At 38.6% G+C, this 17,813-nt stretch overlaps 1 protein-coding gene across 1 annotated transcript in view; it reads left to right on the forward strand.

Moving 5' to 3' along the window:
• Positions 1-291: 291 nt before the first annotated feature.
• The window catches only part of GARS1 (glycyl-tRNA synthetase 1), a 45,479-nt gene continuing 27,957 nt past the window's right edge, over positions 292-17,813 (forward strand). The window contains exons 1-6 of the mRNA XM_047096527.1: positions 292-536; positions 11,854-11,955; positions 12,674-12,776; positions 13,812-13,953; positions 14,869-14,957; positions 15,859-15,935. Of these exons, the coding sequence (XP_046952483.1) occupies positions 315-536; positions 11,854-11,955; positions 12,674-12,776; positions 13,812-13,953; positions 14,869-14,957; positions 15,859-15,935 (735 nt within the window). The 5' untranslated portion in view covers positions 292-314. The remainder of the gene's footprint in view (positions 537-11,853; positions 11,956-12,673; positions 12,777-13,811; positions 13,954-14,868; positions 14,958-15,858; positions 15,936-17,813) is intronic.

Consider the following 17,813-nt stretch of genomic DNA (forward strand, 5'->3'; position numbering starts at 1 on the left):
GTCTTGGACTGTCCACTCTATTGGGGGGTGGCCTGACGCATCTTTGTGCAAGTCTGTTGGCGGGGTGTTACCTGAGATCCCGCAGCCCTCCCAGGCGCCGGAGGTGGAGCAAGCCCTCTCCAGGCTCCGAAGGATTGCGTGTTCTGTGTCGAATCTGCTGGCTGTCACCCACCCGGCGCGGCGTCGCGGGGTTGGGGAATGTGCGGCTGCGCGCGCGCCGCGGCGTTTACGCGGCGATTTCATCATGCTCCGGGCCGGGCCGCGCGCGCCGCTTCCGCCGCCGCCCGCCCCGGACCGCCCAGGCCCGCCGGCTCATGCCCTCTCTGCGCCCAGCGCTGCTTAGAGCCGCTCGCGCCGTGCTGCTGCTGTCGCTGCCGTCCCGGCTCCCGGCCCAGCCTCTGTTCCGGCCCTGCCGGCCCCTCAGCACGCCCGCCCGCGCCCCGACCTCATTCCCCGCCGCAGCCTCCCGGAGCAGCATGGACGGCACCGGGGCTGAGGAGGTGCTCGCCCCTCTCAGGCTCGCAGTGCGCCAGCAGGTACCGGCATTCTGCGTCTCTCCTCGACCCCGAGCTCTTCTCCCTCTGGTCTGCTCCGCGTCATCCTCTGTCCTCCTCGGGCACCTCTGTCCTCGCGGGTTGCTCCTCTCCTTCATCCGCTGGAAGCCCTTGGTTTCCTGGCATCTTCCTCGTCTCCCCCGATTCGGACTCAAGTCCCCGCGTGCGTCGGCCACCTTCCGTGTCGTGGACACGCGTCCTAGCCTCTCCTTGGGTGACTCCCTCGGATCCCCTTCGACATCCTGAGTCCCTCTCCTCGCGATCTGCTCTCCTTTCCCAATCCTTGTTAATGTCTGCGCCTTTCCTCTCTCCCTTGGGGCTGGGATCTGTGACCTTTGGTACTTCTCTTGGCCTAGCTCAATAACCTCAACTTCAGTTTTCCAATCTCTGCGGTGTTCTTTGTGCCACCCGGGTGGTGAGGTTCCCAGTTCTTTCCCGGTCAGAGGAGAAGCTGTTTTGTCTTAAGACCGGACTCTTTTTTTTTTTTTTTTGGTAAATCTTCAGGATGCTTTGAACAATGTTTCCTCCTTGACACCTTCCTTCATTTAGTGCTTGGTTTTGCCGAATGATCGGCTGCGAAAATAAAAAGTTGAAGCGTGGATGTGAGGAGGTGTTGAACTTCTTTTTCTAATCATGATGTGAGTTCATCATCCTTAGCTCATCGTCCTTCGCTCCTGTCATCTTCTCTGGGTTCTTAATAGTCTTTTAGACTATTTGGAGTGAGTGAGCTTTCAGATCGTAAACCTGGGAAACTGTAAATATTGTTGGGTTCCTGGGTGAAGTCAGCCATCCTCTGTATGGAACACTGAAATTTGATTTTGCGGAAAGGAGGGAAGTTTCATGGACTGGAGTGCTTGGTAATTTAATACAGGCCTCCTTTTCCTAGGGTACTGCATGAATATTAGAATTTAGAAAGGACAAGGAAAAGATTAGTTCAAGTGGATTCCTACATCAAGTCAGGCAGAGCCAAAAGCTTGGAATAGGACCCCAGAATTGATGACCTAGGAGTAAATACCAAATAGGTTTCTCCTGCACGGGTGCCTGATGCAATAACTTCCCTTAGCTACGGAGGGTGGAACCCTCTCTCTCTCTCGGAACTAATTCATTGGGGCACAGTTGCCAAAAATTCAGCAAATTTTGCCACTTTGTAATGTCTGCTTCTCTCTAGTTTGAGAGTGACTGATTCAATAGTATTTTGTTTTGAAATTTCACTATAGGCTTAATTTTTTCTTATCCTTGGTGTCAGAAGGCTGTGTATGCTTATTCTCTGTCTCCCTCCACCCACCCTCCCCAAATAAATTAGGTGTGGTTCTTTTGTCTTTCCTGTAACTCACAATTTTTTTTCCATATCTTTTACTTGAAGAAGGAGAATACATCTAATTTGGGAAAACACACCCCCAAACCCCTCCCTCTGCCACGTTTGCCTGAAACTGCTGTGCAGATTATCCATGTGTAGTAAGACTATGGGACTAGTGTAACAGAAGTCAACTTTGATCATGGAACAACTTTCCGATGCAATTACTATTAGTGTATTGTTTATGTTAGCTTGGGGTTTTTTTTTTTTTTGTTTTTTTGTTTTTGTTTTTGGGACTTTAAGATTTTTTTCTGAAGATGTAAGTTAGTTGATGTCAGTTAGTTCGAGTTCTTTTTCCATTTCTCTAGGACCACACATGTATCAGTTAGCTACCTGGAACTTTGAATCACACAGATTCCAGTGTCAGCTGGAAGGGAATTTAAAGATCACTTACTTAAAGCCTTTTTTTTTTTTTCTTTTTTTTTTTTTTTGCTTATGAGGAGATGAGACACTATCACATCTATCCATTTGACATACTTCCATTGGGAAGTTTGTGCAGTTGAAGACATTCTTGGAGTGGGATTTTTAAGGCACTTAACAACTGGTCTTGTTAGTGGCATGTGGTTTTTTTTTTTTCATTTTTGAAAAAATTTATTTATTTTTTGATAGAGACAGCACAAGTGGGGGAGGGGCAGAGAGAGAAGGAGACACAGAATCCAAAGCAGGCTCCAGGCTCTGAGCTATCAGCACAGAACCCGCCGCGGGGCTTGAACTCACAGACAGTGAGATCATGACCTGTCTTTGAGATCCTGACCTGAAGTGAAGTCGGACACTTAGCCGACCGAGCCACCCAGGTGCCCGTCATGTGTTTTATATAAATTTGCTAATCTGCTAGACTACGTTGATGCTGCTGCTTTTTCATTTGTTGATTGACTGAAATGTATTTTCCCATGGCATATTCTTAGTCATTTCCTGGAGAATTAGTTATGGAACTTGTTGGAGGGCTTCAGAGTATCTAGAAAATGCATTAATTGTTTGATCAAGGCAGTTGAAGTTTTTAAAATGTTTATTATTATTATTATTATTTTTAGTAATCTCTACTCCCAATTTTGGGCTCAAATTCACATGCTCCCTGAGCTGAGCCAGCCAGGCAGCCCAGGGCAATTGAGTTTTAAAAAAAGGTGAGTATAAGCACAGTATGGCCAACCTTCATTTTGCCAAATAAGAGTAATTAAAAAATTTGTATAATCCTCAGACTACCATCTGCTTTCCCCTTTCATTTTATAAAAGAAAGTATATTTTAATACAGAAAAGCACATTATAACTCAAAGAACAGTTTTTTTTTTTTTTAAGGCTTTATTTTTTAAGTAATCTATACCCAGGGTGGGGCTCGAACTCACAACCTGGAGATCAAAAGTCATATGATCTACCAACAGAGTCAGTCAGGCACCCCGTTTTAAAAATTTAATTATTTATTTGTTTTTAATATTTTAGTTAGTTAATATACAGTGCAATATTGGTTTCAGAAGTAGAATTCAGTGATTCATCCCTTACATACAACACCCCCATCACAACAGGTGCTCTTTCTTAGTTACCCCTCACCCATCACCCATCTAGCCCATCTCCCACCCATGTCCCTCCATCAACCCTCAGTGTTTTCTTTATTGTTAAGAGTCTCTTGTAGTTTGTTTCCCTTTATTCTTTACCCCCCTCCCCGTATGTTCGTCTGTTTTATATCTGAAATTCCACATATGAGTGAAATCATATATTTGTCTTTTTCTGATTGACTTATTTAGCTTAGCATAATACACTCTAGTTCCATCCTCATTGCAGATAGCAAGATTTTGTTCTTTTTGATGGCTGAGTAGTATCCCATTGTGTATATATACTACATCTGTATCCATTCATCAGTTGGTGGACATTTGGGCTCTCTCCATAGTTTGGCTATTGTTGATAATGCTGCTATAAACATGGGGGTGCATGTACCCCTTCAAATCTGTATTTTTGTATCATTTGGGTAAATACCTAATAGTGCAATTGCTGGATTGTAGGGTAGTTCTATTTTTAGTTTTTTGAGGAACCTCCATACTGTTCTCTAGAGTGGCTGCACCAGTTTGCATTCCCACCAGCAGTGCAAGAGGGCTCCCCTTTCTCTGTATCCCCGTTTTTAAGCAGCCTTTTATATTTATTATTTATTAATTAATATTTATTTTTTTATATTTAATAGGTTTAGGTTTGAAAAAAAGATCTAATACATTGCCCCTTTTAATTTTTTTTTCCTTTTTACTGTGTGTTGGAAAAACCTCTGTCTTGGAGTGTCTTGTTTGGGAACTATTGCTCTATGGCAGTGGTTCTCTGGTCTGCAAACCCTTGGTGGTCCTTAAGGTCAAAGTCAGTTTCATAATAAAACTGAGATGTTATTTTCGTTTTTTACTGTGTTGTTATTTGCACTGAAAACGCAAAAGCAGTGGTGAATATAACTGCCTGCCCTTACTGCTAATCAAATGAGGACACCAAACCAAGTCCTATTGTCTGTCATACTCTGACAGTTAAAAAAAAAAAAAAAAAAAAAAAAAGAAGTCAGTTTTGCTTTAGAGTGTCCTTGATGGAGCAGTAAAAATTATTAATTTTATTAAATTCAGGCCTTTGTTCGTACATCTTCTTAATGTTCTGTATGACAAAATGGGAAATACACATAAAGCATACTGAAATATGATGATTGTCTCAGGAAGAACACTCGTGTGATTGAGTTGCAAGCTGACCTATCTGCTTATTTTCACAGAACACTATTTGTAAAATTCAGTTTGAGCATTCATTTTCTGGAAAATGAGTGACGTGAGTCTGTCATTTCAAGGAAACAACTGATGGTATATGTAGCCAATAATAAGATCAGGTTTTCGGTTAATTTTAGAGTTTTGGAAAACTTACCTGCTGCATGAGCTTGACAGACTTTTCTGATGGGATGAGTGGTGATATTAACAAATGTCGTTTTTTGATACAGTATGATAAACAGGTCAGTATTTAGAAGATCTACATAACTGGGTTAACATTTTCCAAATGACCAAAACATGTTATGGAATCAAATATTGGTAAGAGATTTATTCAGAGTCTAAGATACATCAATGAATTTAATGTAACAGAGTATAAAAAGTTCCTTGTTATAGTTTCCAATTCCACATTGCTACTAACCTTTAAGAAACTACGACTTGTCAGAATTTTGGCATAGTCTAAAGAAGAATATTCACAATTATTTGAAAAGACTTTTAAAATTCTCCCTTAACTTATGATATTCTTTGTATACTTTACCATTAAAATGTTATTTTGCAAGATGGGCAGATACACACATCTAACTGTCTTCTATTAAGCTAGAAATTAAGGGATTTGCAAAATTACAAAACTGTCACTGTTTTTCGTTTTGTTTTGGCAAATACAGTCATTTTTACAAAAATGTTATTTTTATTCACGTTAGCACATATTGAGCTTTTATTTTTACTTTAAATTTTTTTTTTCAACGTTTATTTATTTTTGGGACAGAGAGAGACAGAGCATGAACGGGGGAGGGGCAGAGAGAGAGGGAGACACAGAATCGGAAATAGGCTCCAGGCTCTGAGCCATCAGCCCAGAGCCTGACGTGGGGCTCGAACCCACGGACCGCGAGATCGTGACCTGGCTGAAGTCGGACGCTTAACCGACTGCGCCACCCAGGCGCCCCAAACTTTAAAAGAATTAATAAATATTTTTAGATTTGCATTTAAATTTTTTTTTTTGAATCGAGCCCCACTCAGCTTTTGACTTTTTTTTAAAAATTTTATTTAAATCCAAGCTAGTTAACATGTAGCGTAATAATGGTTTTAGGAGTAGAATTTAGTGATTCACCACTTCCATGTAACACCCAGTGCTTATCCCAACAAGTGCCCTCCTTAATGCCCATCATCCATTTAGCCCATCATGCATTTTAATTTCTAATATAGCACAAATAGGTAGAAATAACCCACAATAACAAAAGCTGTTTGGGATCCTCAGTATTTTTTTTTTTTTTAAGTTTATTGATTTATTTTGCGAGGGGGGTGGGGGGAGAGAGAGAGAGAGAGAGAGAGAGAGAGAGAGAGAGAGAGAATGAGAATCACAAGCAGGCTCTGCAGTATCAGTGCAGAACCCGATGTAGGGCTCGAACTCATGAACTGTGAGATGGTGACTTGAGCTGAAACCAAGAGCTGGTTGCTTAACCGACTGTGTCACCCAGGCACCCTGGGATCCTCAGTAATTTTTAACAGTAGAAAGGGGTTCTAAGACCAAGAAGGTGTAGAACTGATGCGTTAGGGGAATGTAAAGGGCTCAGAATGCTGCCCACTGTGCATAGTATACTCTTGGTAAATGTTATGTATTGTTCTGAAAGGATTGTGGCTTGTTAGAGCACTAGTGTTACCAAACAAACCATTGCTGGCATGGAGCTCACATTTTCTTGGGGTTGCCAGTTTGGTAACATTTTGCACCTTTACAAGAGGATTGATGTCTTCTGAATTTGGTGAGATAGGATGATAGAGGAACCTTTTTAGTGCTTACTTGGGAGGTCTTTAATAATGATTTACTGTCTGAACCTCTTACATGTCTAATGGTGGGAATAGACATGTGAATAACATTACTTGTGTTTCAGTATTTCAAATTTTCTTTTGCTGTGATGGGGAAGATACAGGTGAAACTCTTCATCTTGGTAGCAGTAAGAAGTCTTAGGGTTAAGAGCCCTGGATTTTTCTCTGCTTTGATTTTTCTGGACTCTGAGTGTACATTAAAGCTCTTGCTTAATCCAAAGGGCAAGTGAAAAGTTTATGAAGTTTTGTCAAGGATTGTAATACACTTGGGAATCTGAGATGAACTCAACCCACGTATGTGTAAAGGCAGCATCTTACAAGGCCAGAAAATGTTTTCTTGTTGGGTTTTCTTGGCCAACTGAATATGCACCATGATGTATATGAAGGATCCATTAAGAAGATCCCTTGGAATGATTTCTCATCTAATAGCTACCCTGCTTTATAATCAGAGGCTTTTAGTTATTAATATATGTCTTAATGGTAGGAATTTACCCAGGAACTAAGCTTCTCAAGGATAATTTAGAGATGTTGATGATATTTCATGTCAGTTTCATTCAGTACACACATAACATGCATGGAAGCACAACCCAAAATATAATTGATTGGTGAACAAAGAAGGAAGAAAAATAGTTAGAAGTTAGGACTTCTTAAGTATCTTCATTCCACGTTTAGATCACCTCCAGTTCTTTTGTTTTCAGGATTGGATCATTATAAATCATGGTTTAATTATTCTATTATTCAGAATAAACATGATTATTTCCTTTCTTCACTGCATTTTACAGATGACTAACCCAGTGTGGGAATCCTCACTCACATACTGCTTTTTAATAGCTGCACTTTCTTTGATGTATGTATTCTATGCCTGAACCTTAAAAGACCAAAAAAAAAAGTGCTTCAAGGGAATTTATTTTAAATTCTTCCTGTCTTTACTTTTACGTGTGGCCTTGCTTGCTAGTGTTCTATGAGAAGCTCCAAAAGAAAAAGTGTATGAAATATGTGGGAGTGCTAATACTTGACATATAGGGGATAGGTATTCAGAAGAACTACTTGCTTACTTATTCAGTCATTTGCCAACCTCTTTTCAAAACATTTGCCAACCTCTTTTCAAAACAAAGGTTTTCGCAGAGTTCTTATCCTCATCAAAAAGCACTGTTAGTGAACATTTATGAGATAGGTGCTCTTGGTAGATAGAGGAAAGGAAAAGAACCACTGACTGAGTAAAGAATAAATCAGTAGATATTGACTGAATACTAAGTGCTTTGTACTGTGCTAGGTTTAGTTTGTGATATCAATCAACAAATATTTGAGTGCCAGAAGTGACATGCCAGAATTCCCATCTTAAAAGGGCCTACTTTATACTGACAGGGACAAATAAAATGTGTGTAAATAAATAAGGCACTGGATTGATAGGGTGACTTCAGTTACTGTAAGTGAAATGAAGAAGCTAAAGTTAGAAGATGACTGAGGATGTTGCTTTAGCTGGAGAGGCCAGTACAACAGTATAAAGACTGCTAGTGTATAATCACACCAGACTCATTTGCATATGATAAAATAAGAGGAATAACTAATTCAGTGGCTCTCAACTTTCAGACCCAGTATCCCTTTTTACACCAGATATTTTGGAATCCCCCATTACGATCTGATAATGAAATTCATAGAAAATATCTATAAAATCTAATTAAAGTATGTGTACACATTATGTTTTAAGTGTAATACGAAGAAATAATTTATAATAAAATAATTTGTATTTCTTTTTTTAAATGTTTGTTTACTTTGAGAGAGCATGCGGCGTCCTGGGGAGGGCCAGAGAGGTAGGGGGAGAGAGAATCCCAAGCAGGCTCTGTGCTGTCAGCGCAGAGCCCTATTTGGAGCTCAGTCCCACGAATTGTGGGGTCATGACCTGGGCCAAAATCAAGAGTCGGATGCTTAACCGATTGAGCCACCCAGGTGCCCCTAAAATAACGTGTATTTCATTGTGTAAATTCTTGGGTATGAATCCACTGGAAGTTATGCAGAAGTAAGTGAATGCTTATACCTGTACATGGATTTACAGTGAGTGTGATTGTAATGGATACACATTGATAAAGGTATATCCTGTTGGTTGCCCAGATACCACGACAACATTGCCATTGGTTACATGTTGTTGTTTGTTTCAAATAATAACTCTTTGTAAAATTGTGAACAAAACAGTGTATAGTTTAGTCTTCTTTTAAATTATATTTTCCTGGCATTCCTGGAAAACTCAGTGGATGTTAAAACTGGGAGAATACTTCTTATTATATGTAAGCAGAGTTAGGTTCTAGGTTCAGGTAATTATAAACATCTTTGTCACCTCCTGACCAGGACATTCTAAAGTAGAGTGAATTGCAGAGAGGGAAACTGTCACTGAAAGAGGGGAAGTAAGTGGGAGCTTAGAAGATGTCAGCAACAAGAGGAAAGGGTAATGATGGGCACTTCAAAGGAGCTTGTGTTTTAGAAGGAGGAAAGAGAAATCAGTTTGAAAGTGCAGAGAGGAGTGAGGAAGACATGATCCCATTTCCAGCCTCTGAGGATCAAAGGGCTGGGATAGAAAACTCACCCTGTAGTTGAAACAGCGTCAAGAGGGGGAACTATTGTAATGCTGGAGTATTTGGGAAATGAATTTCATTGAGTGAAGGAAGATGCTTTTGGATAAGAGGATGAACATTATTGAAAGCATGGGGGTAGGAACAGTCACCAAACTAAGAATGCTATGTGTTTGTGAGAAGTTTACAAAGGTGGGAGAGAAATGACATGAATTAGGGTGGTTTGGGGTGAGTGTATCTCAGTGCAGACACCTTTGGATGAGAACCAAACTGGTCATCTCTTCTAGCAATCTAGTTTGTGAGGTGTGAAAGGGGGAGTGTAGATTGAAATTTGAAACTGACCACATATTGGAGGTAAAGAAGGATAACTTGATGTTTCTTGTTTGGAAAGTGGTAGATGTTGTTAACAAATAGCAATACATAGGAGAAGGAACAAGTTTAGGACAGAGAACAATAATAATTCAGTCATAAACAAGTTGTGTTTGAAGTATTTGAAAATAACTCAGCCACAACCAAGTGCGGGTGTTTTATAGCATGATAACAGCTATCAGTTTTTGTGTGTCTGATGTTTGTTAGGTACTGTTGAAAATATTCTACTTAAATTGTTTCATTTACTCTTTATAGCAATTCAGTGAGGTATTATCATCCTGATTTTATAGTTGAGGAAACGAGCTCAAAGAGGTTTCAGCTTGTTCAAGGTTTCACAGTTACCTGATCAGGGATGAAAAATCCACGTCTTTAATCCCTCATAAATACCATATTTTACAGACTTGTCTAGATGTGGATTTTTGTTTTGCATGTCGTTTGAATTTCATTGTGCTTCCTAAATCTGAGAATTCCTGTCTTTGAGCAATTATAGAAAAATTCATAGTCATTATCTTTTCAAATGGAACCTCTTACAGATTTTCTTTACTTTCTTTGAGAATTCTGGCTGGATAAACGTTAGACTCTCTTTTTTTCTGTGTCTCATTACCCTGTTTATATTTTTAACTCTTTGTCTCGTTGCTCCATTCCATGGATTACCCATGGCTAATTTATTTAGGTCTATACTCTTAAGTCACTAATTCTCTCTTCTACTTTGATCTGCTATTTAACGTGTCCAGTGAGTTTTTAATTTCTGTGATTCATTTCTAGATGATCGATGTGGTTCTTTTTTCCCCTTTTTTATTGTTTATATTGAAGTATATCTGACACACAGTGTTAACATAGGTGTACAACATAGTGATTTGACAGGTTTATACATTATGCTGTGCTCACCACAAGAATAACTACCACCTGTCACCATACAACACTTACGGTATCATTGACTATATTCTCTGTGCTGTACCTTTTATCCTCATGACTTATTCATTCCATAACTAGAAGCCTGTGTCTCCCACTCCTCTTCACTCATTTTCCCCAGTCCTCACCCTCTCCCCCTGTCATCTCATGGGACCTGAACCTGTATGGTTCTTTTTCAGGTTTCCTGATGGTTTTTGATAGTCTCTTATTTATTGCTCATGTTTTTGACTCCTTTCATTATTTTTTTTAAAACCGTCTTAAGCGTTTACAAAGTGTATTTGATCATTCTAATACTTTGGAGGCTCTAATTCTGTTGTCATTTCTGCTGAGTCTCATCTATGGTGGCTTGTTTCCTCATGTGTTTTTAAATTTTGAGTTGAGTGCTTATTATTTTGGTGACCTTGATCTGTGAAAGTCCTAAAAAGCCTATGTGGAAGGTCTAGAGAGCAGTTACTTCTGCTGGAAACCCAAAGGCTCTATCAAGTTGACAACTTTAATTTCTCAGCTTGAAGTTTCCCAGACCATGTAAGTAATGTTTGTTTGCTTTCTCAGATTACTTACTCCACCACATTACCCTAAGTGTTGGGATCAGTGTACAGGTGGTAGGTTGTTGGAAGTGAACAAGATATTCCAGAGAAATCAGTGAGAAAAAATTCTAACAAGAGGCGGGGGATGCCTGGGTTGCTCAGTCGGTTAAACGTCCGACTTCGGCTCTGGTCACGATCTTGCAGTTTGAGTTTGAGCCCCACATCCGGCTCTGTGCTGACAGCTCTGAGCCTGGAGCCTGCTTCGAATTTTGTGTCTCCCTCTCTCTCTGCCCCTCCCCCATTCATGCTCTGTCTCTCCCTCTCTCTCTCTCTCTCTCAATAATTAAAAAAACAAAAAAGCTAAAAAAAAATAGAAAAGGGCAGAGGAATATGAGTCAGTAGTGACCCAGAAGAAATGGGGTGTCTGGGTGGCTCAGTGGGTTAGGCTTCTGACTTTGGCTCAGGTCATGATCTTATGGTTCTTGGGTTTCAGCCCTGTGTCTGGCTCTGTGCTGACGATGTGGAGCCTGCTTGGGATTCTCTCTCTTTCCCTCTCTCTCTGCCCCTCCCCAACTCACGCTCTTTCTTTCTCTCTCAAAAATAAAATAAATAAACTTAAAAAAAAAGAAATGGCCAGAGAAGTAGGTGGGAAAGCAATATAGTCTGTTTTTTGTAAATAGGGGAGAGATTCAAGGGGAGGGTGGTTGATTTATTGGCTCTTCGTGTTCTCAGTACTAACCTGTTCTTTCATACTTTTTATCAATGCTTTTCTCTCCTCCTTTTCCATTTGTCCCCTCTCCCAAAAGGAAAAAGAAAGCACACTAGTACTTACCCCTTAGAACATAGTTATTTGTATAGTAATCTGGGTTTGTGTGTTTTGCTGAGGGCACAGACCTTCAGTTATTTATGACCTCTCACGTAATAAACATTTGAATTGCCTTATTCTTACACAGATGCTTTTTAAAAGGCGTGCTTAAAAACACATTCAAAACTTTTCTTGACTTCTGAAACCAGTCCTGACTATACATTCTCTTTGTTGGACAGGGAGATCTTGTACGAAAACTGAAAGAAGATAAAGCACCCCAAGTAGATGTAGACAAAGCCGTAGCAGAGCTCAAAGCTCGGAAGAGGGTCCTGGAAGCAAAGGTGAGTCTTGGGATCCTAAAATAGGAACGTAAATTGGTCTAGGATTGTTAATCTGTCAGGGTGGGAAAGACCTAGAAGAGTGTCTGAACAAGTATCATTTGCTTTATCTCTATCCAGAATGCCTTCTCCTCCCCCGCTACCCAGCAGACTTCTCATCCTTTCAAATTGCATCTCAACATGTCATCTTTTCTATGAAGCCTCCCTGACTTCTGACCTCCCCCTCCCCCAAATGCTAGACTCAGTATGCTCCATGAATTTCCCTGGAAGGCATTGTGCTCACTCTTCTTTATGAATTCTTCCATGCCTGTAAATAGTGGTTTTGTGTTAAATTTTTTCTTTTAAGGAAAAGGTATATCCATCTAATACTTGCTCCCATCCCATCACCAAATTGAAATCGTGTGGAATTCTAATTCATGATCTTACTACTGTAATCCACTAAAAATTCAGACATTGCTTATCAGTATCTGCATCTAAGTAAGCTTAGTCTTGTAATCTTGGAAATGATCATATACTTTGCTAAATAATTAAGTAAAGGTACCTTTTCTGTAACTCAAAGGGGGAAAAAACCCTAAGGTTTCTATTTTTTTAAGGTATCAAAATCTTGTCTGATAAATTTTATATTGAATTTTGTTGAGGAATAAACTGAATTCACATATATAAATTCATATTTCCACTCACCCCTCCAGTCACATGTTTTCTATTTAAAAATCCCTTACAGGAGCTAGCATTACAGCCCAAAGATGACATTGTAGACAGAGCAAAAATGGAAGATACCCTGAAGAGGAGATTTTTCTACGATCAAGCTTTTGCTATTTATGGAGGTAGGGGATTAATGATAGAGCAGTTATGTTGTTGGTGGCTTTAATATGTGTTTAAATCAAAAACATGGCTTTTCAATTGATACCTAATTGTATCAAGTCACGTAAAACAGGATATTTTGCTTTTGTTCCTTTAAAGTTGGCCATTTGGTGTAAAATCTGTTTATGTCTTTCCACCCTACTTATTCTTAAAGACTGCATTTTTCCATTAGGATGTAGGGAATTGGTAGGGGCCCAGGTATTAAGCACTTAATATGTCCATGTACCTATCAGATAGATTCTTCTTTGGAGCACTCGAGGGCCATTGTAACATTGGCCGGCTGTACTGTGCACCTCCACACAAGGGCAGTGATAAGCCAGGGTCCCCCAGATTATTTTTTATGGCAACTGCCAAGAGAAAACATTCTTCACAGGTATGTAGATAAATCTCTATAATTTTATTTGCCTATCTGCCTATCTGTAGGCAAATATAATTACTGATTAAATGTGTAGTGGTATTTTTCAGTTAGTGGAGATCATTGCAGTAGGATTAGACTTTTAGTACTTTGCCACTGAAACTTGATTCAGGTTTGGCTAAGCAGATCTCTAAATGTTTAACTTCTTAAGGTTTAAATATAGTGGCTCATATACCCAAGATTAAGTATAGTGTCTCATATACCCAAGAATAATTTAGAGAATTGGGTGCTAAAATATTAGGTCATTGTTACCAGCTGCCGTAACAAGTTATATCTATGGCACAAAACTGTAATCTGCTTTTTCATTCTGTTTCTCACATATGGAGGAACATCATTTGCTTTTAGTTTTTTTCTAAACCTACTTGGAATTCTTAATGTGTAAATATAATAAATGGAGTATGAGCTTTTAAATGTTACATCTGTTAGCTAGCTGGAAGTAAGACTCGTATTGAGGGATTCGAATTGCTGACTTTAATACCTTTTTAGGGAGTATGTGAAGTCTTACAGTTTCTCGTGTCTTTTTGCTTTCATTTGCTTAGAGTGACAAGTTAAAGTCCACGTTTTACTCATTCATATTTTATAGGCGTTAGTGGTCTGTATGATTTTGGGCCAGTTGGATGTGCTTTGAAGAACAATATTATTCAGACCTGGAGGCAGCACTTTATCCAAGAGGAGCAGATCCTAGAGATTGATTGTACCATGCTTACTCCCGAACCAGTTTTAAAGTAAGATCTCTACTTTGGGGGCTGAAATTCTTTAATAATGCATATTTAAGTAACTTCTCCTGATTACAAAAACTACCCATATTCACTATAAAAATCTGGAAAATAAAGACAAACAAAATACATACCTAATGTCCATAGACAGCCATGTTAAAATTACTGTATTTATTCTTACTGTGTTCTTTCTCTGGAAGTCCCTGTATATACATCAACATTAGCAGCACACTGCTTTTTTCATGTAACGTAGGTGAACATTTACTTACATCGCTAAATGTTCTTCTAAAGCGTTTTTAATGACAGCATAGTATTCTCTTGTGGATGTGCCATAATTTATTTAGTTAGTGCCATATTGTAGGCATTTAAATCGTTCCTCATTTTTGAGTCTGCTGAACATCTGATAGATGGATTTTTGCAAATATATATGATTATTTCCTTTGAGTTTTTAGAAGTTCTTGGCAAAGATGTGTATGCATTTAGAATTGAATACTGCTATTTGTGTTGAAGTTTTAAGATTCAGGATCCATACTGAGTATCATGAATTCTTGCCTAGTTACATTCCCTATGGTTTCGGCCTTTGCTTAGATCGTTAATAATGGGATAGGCATGGATTAATTGATTCTGCAAAGTAGCACATGCTTTATGGCAACTTGTGGAAAAGTATAATCTAGTTGATGTCTTTTCCCTATGGGAAGAAAGAACTTAGGGAAAGGGTGAGGGTATATTTGAAGAAGAATGTTCTCGGCATACATTATTATCTACCATGGATACATCATTATATACATACGGGAGCTTCCACCTCTCAGATGCATAGATATAAGCTTAATATACTCCATATAGCAGGAAGATTGTCTTATAAGGTAAAGTCTATGTTTTAATTTGTATGAAAGTGACAGATTGGCTTGGCATTTGTTAACTTAGGACCTCTGGCCACGTAGATAAATTTGCTGACTTCATGGTGAAAGATGTAAAAAATGGAGAGTGTTTTCGCGCTGACCATCTGTTAAAAGGTATGGTTTTTCATCTCAGATACTCTTCCAGGTTGAATTCATCAAAACAAAGGGTTTAGATTAAAGTTTTCTCATATTTTTTCTCTTAAAAATTTTTTGGCGCACCCGAAACCAATTTTACCATATATGTTAACTACAGTTTAAATAAAAATTTGAAATAAAAAAAATTGGGGGGCATAACATACAAAGATTAAAGTGCGCAGATCTTACATATACAGGCATACCTCACTTTATTGCATTCCACCTTGTTGTGCTTGGCAGATACTGCATTTTTTTACAAATGGAAGGTTTGTGGCAACCCTGTATCAGGCAAGTCTATCAGCACTGTTTTTCTAACTGCTTTTGCTCACTTTGTCTCTGTCACATTTTGGTAATTCTTGCAGTATTTTAAACTTTTTCATAATTATTGTATTTGTTATGGTGATCAGTGATTAGGACTTCCTGAGAGCTCAAATGATAGCATTTTAGCAATAAAATATTTTTAAATAAGGTATGTACTTTTTTAGATATAATGCTGTTGCATATTTAACAGAGTACAGTATGATGCAGACATAACTTTTATATGTACTGGGAAACCAAAACATTCATTTGACTTGCTTTATTGCAATATTTGTTATATTGTGGTTTGGAACCGAACCCACAATGTATCTGAGGTATGCCTGTATGGATCAAGTCCCTTATTTAACAAGAAGTTTTTATACATGATAAGTAGAAACTCTAAGTCCTACAAAAGAATCAAGACAATGTTATGGTTCTCCCTGTAAAATCAACCATGGAATTTATATAAAGTAAGAACACTATCCTTGGATTCATTTTCTTACCACTTCAGCACTGAATCTCAAAGTACATTTTCCTTTTTCCCATTGATTGAAATTGACATGTACCAACACTGTTCTTGTAGCTCATTTACAGAAATTGATGTCTGATAAGAAGTGCTCTGCTGAGAAGAAATCAGAGATGGAAAGTGTCTTGGCTCAGGTGAGTACTTTAGAGATGTTATCACAGTAACTCAGGAAGGTGCTGTCTTTCTTTCAGTGTTTGGTGACTGTTGAATTTCACATTGCGCTGACCCTGGCCACAATTGTAAAGAAGTAGAGTTTACCTTCTGTCTCTCTTTGCATTTTTATTTTCTTCTTTCGCTGCCTTTTGTGGCTAATACTTTATGTTAGCCCAAACTAGCAATTCAGTGTAAATGGGCATGAAATTTGTTCTATCTCTTTCGAAACCAGTTTTCTGGATTCAATAGCAAAAACCAGACGAGTGGCTGAAGATGAATGTTGTTCAGTCTTGCTGTAGAGATTTTGGGGAAGATACCTTCATGAGCACTGTCTCATCAGCCACTTGATCTACTTGTGGTTGCACCGTCCCTGACTCCATGCTGTTATTGTTAAAACCCAATGAGCAGGCCCCTGCTTTCCCTATAGACTAAAAGTTTTATAATTTCTGTTTAAGTTGGCAAAGTTTAGGGAAGACAAAAGAGACCATAGAGATAATCAATTCTTTTACCAAGTGCAGGAATACCTTCTATATCAGAAATAGTTCTTATCCTCCTTTTGGGTCACAGATCACTTTAAGAATATTATGAAAACTGCACCTCTTTGCCCCAGGAATATGCACATGCCCATGTACATATGTTGCTGATTTCTCATGTCGTGTATTCATTTAAGCAAAGTACATTTCTCCAACACCATGTTTGATCATGAGGTCCATCAAAGCTTACCTCTTAAATTTTATGTACTTCCTTGGGTAAAAATACACACACACACACACACACCACTGCTATATTTATACATCTTTTCTTTATATTGGTATATATATATGTGAGGCTAAATGTAGGAATCCCTACCTCTTTGCTTTTTACTCATGAGAATTTATTAGATACTTTTCCACTGTTGCCTTATTTTCTACAAATATGCTGATTTTCCCCTGTGATATCTAGCTTTCTAACGGTAGAGAAATTTTTTCCTTCCTCGTTTAAATTGAAAGAAAATCTCAATTTGGCTGTTGACTAATCTGCCAATTGATTTTAGTCCTTGTGAGGTATATTTTATCCTTTGCTTAAAGCTCATTACTTTAGTATTGTTGTTCATGGTTTAGTAAATCAGTTCTTGAGTTTTGACAGTTGTAGTTACACATTCATTTCTCATTTCCTTTTCCAAAGGCATGACCTTTAATAGAAAGAAGAAATGAAAAGCACTTCTAATTACCCCTAAATTACTGTTTCCCATTTAGTATGTTAGACCTACTAAGTTTTTGTGAGTATGTATCTTTGATCTTAGCAGTTTCATTCGTTTCCGAGTCAAGTGTCAGACCAGGAAGTAATTATACGCTGATTTGTTAAGTCATAATTTATAGTTTGAAATCTGACTCTGTTTCATCTCATATGCATGGTCTTAGGAGAGCAGTCTGTTTTTTGATTTGCCATATCAGATACACATACAAGCTGTCAATGTAATGTTCAGTGAAAAGTTGGGGACTGTGGTCTAGTACTCAGAAATTGCCCTGGTGGATTCACAGCCAAAGGCCCATCTGTTTACTCGAGTGAGTAATAATATTTTCTCCACCTGTTAGTGCCTTTGATTCCTTTCAGCTGTATGAAGCATGATAGCTTCTTTAAAAGCACTGATTCACCCTCTGAGTTAGGATGAGCTTTATTCCTGTTATGTGGATCCAGTAGCTCAGAATTAATTGTTTTTCTTCTGTATCCATTTTTGCTGACCTATTTCTGAACGTACCAGTTTTTAAAGTCATTTTTTAACTTTCATTTAAAAAAATTGGTAATATATTTTTAAATGTATATTTATTTTTGAGAGAGAGCGAGCATGAGCGGGAGATGTGCAGAGAGAGGGGGGGACA

The sequence above is a fragment of the Lynx rufus genome, unplaced genomic scaffold (assembly GCF_022079265.1).
Source record: "Lynx rufus isolate CCGP_SWC_20201006 ecotype Redwood Valley unplaced genomic scaffold, mLynRuf1.p SCAF_4, whole genome shotgun sequence".
Taxonomy (NCBI): Eukaryota; Metazoa; Chordata; class Mammalia; order Carnivora; family Felidae; genus Lynx; species Lynx rufus.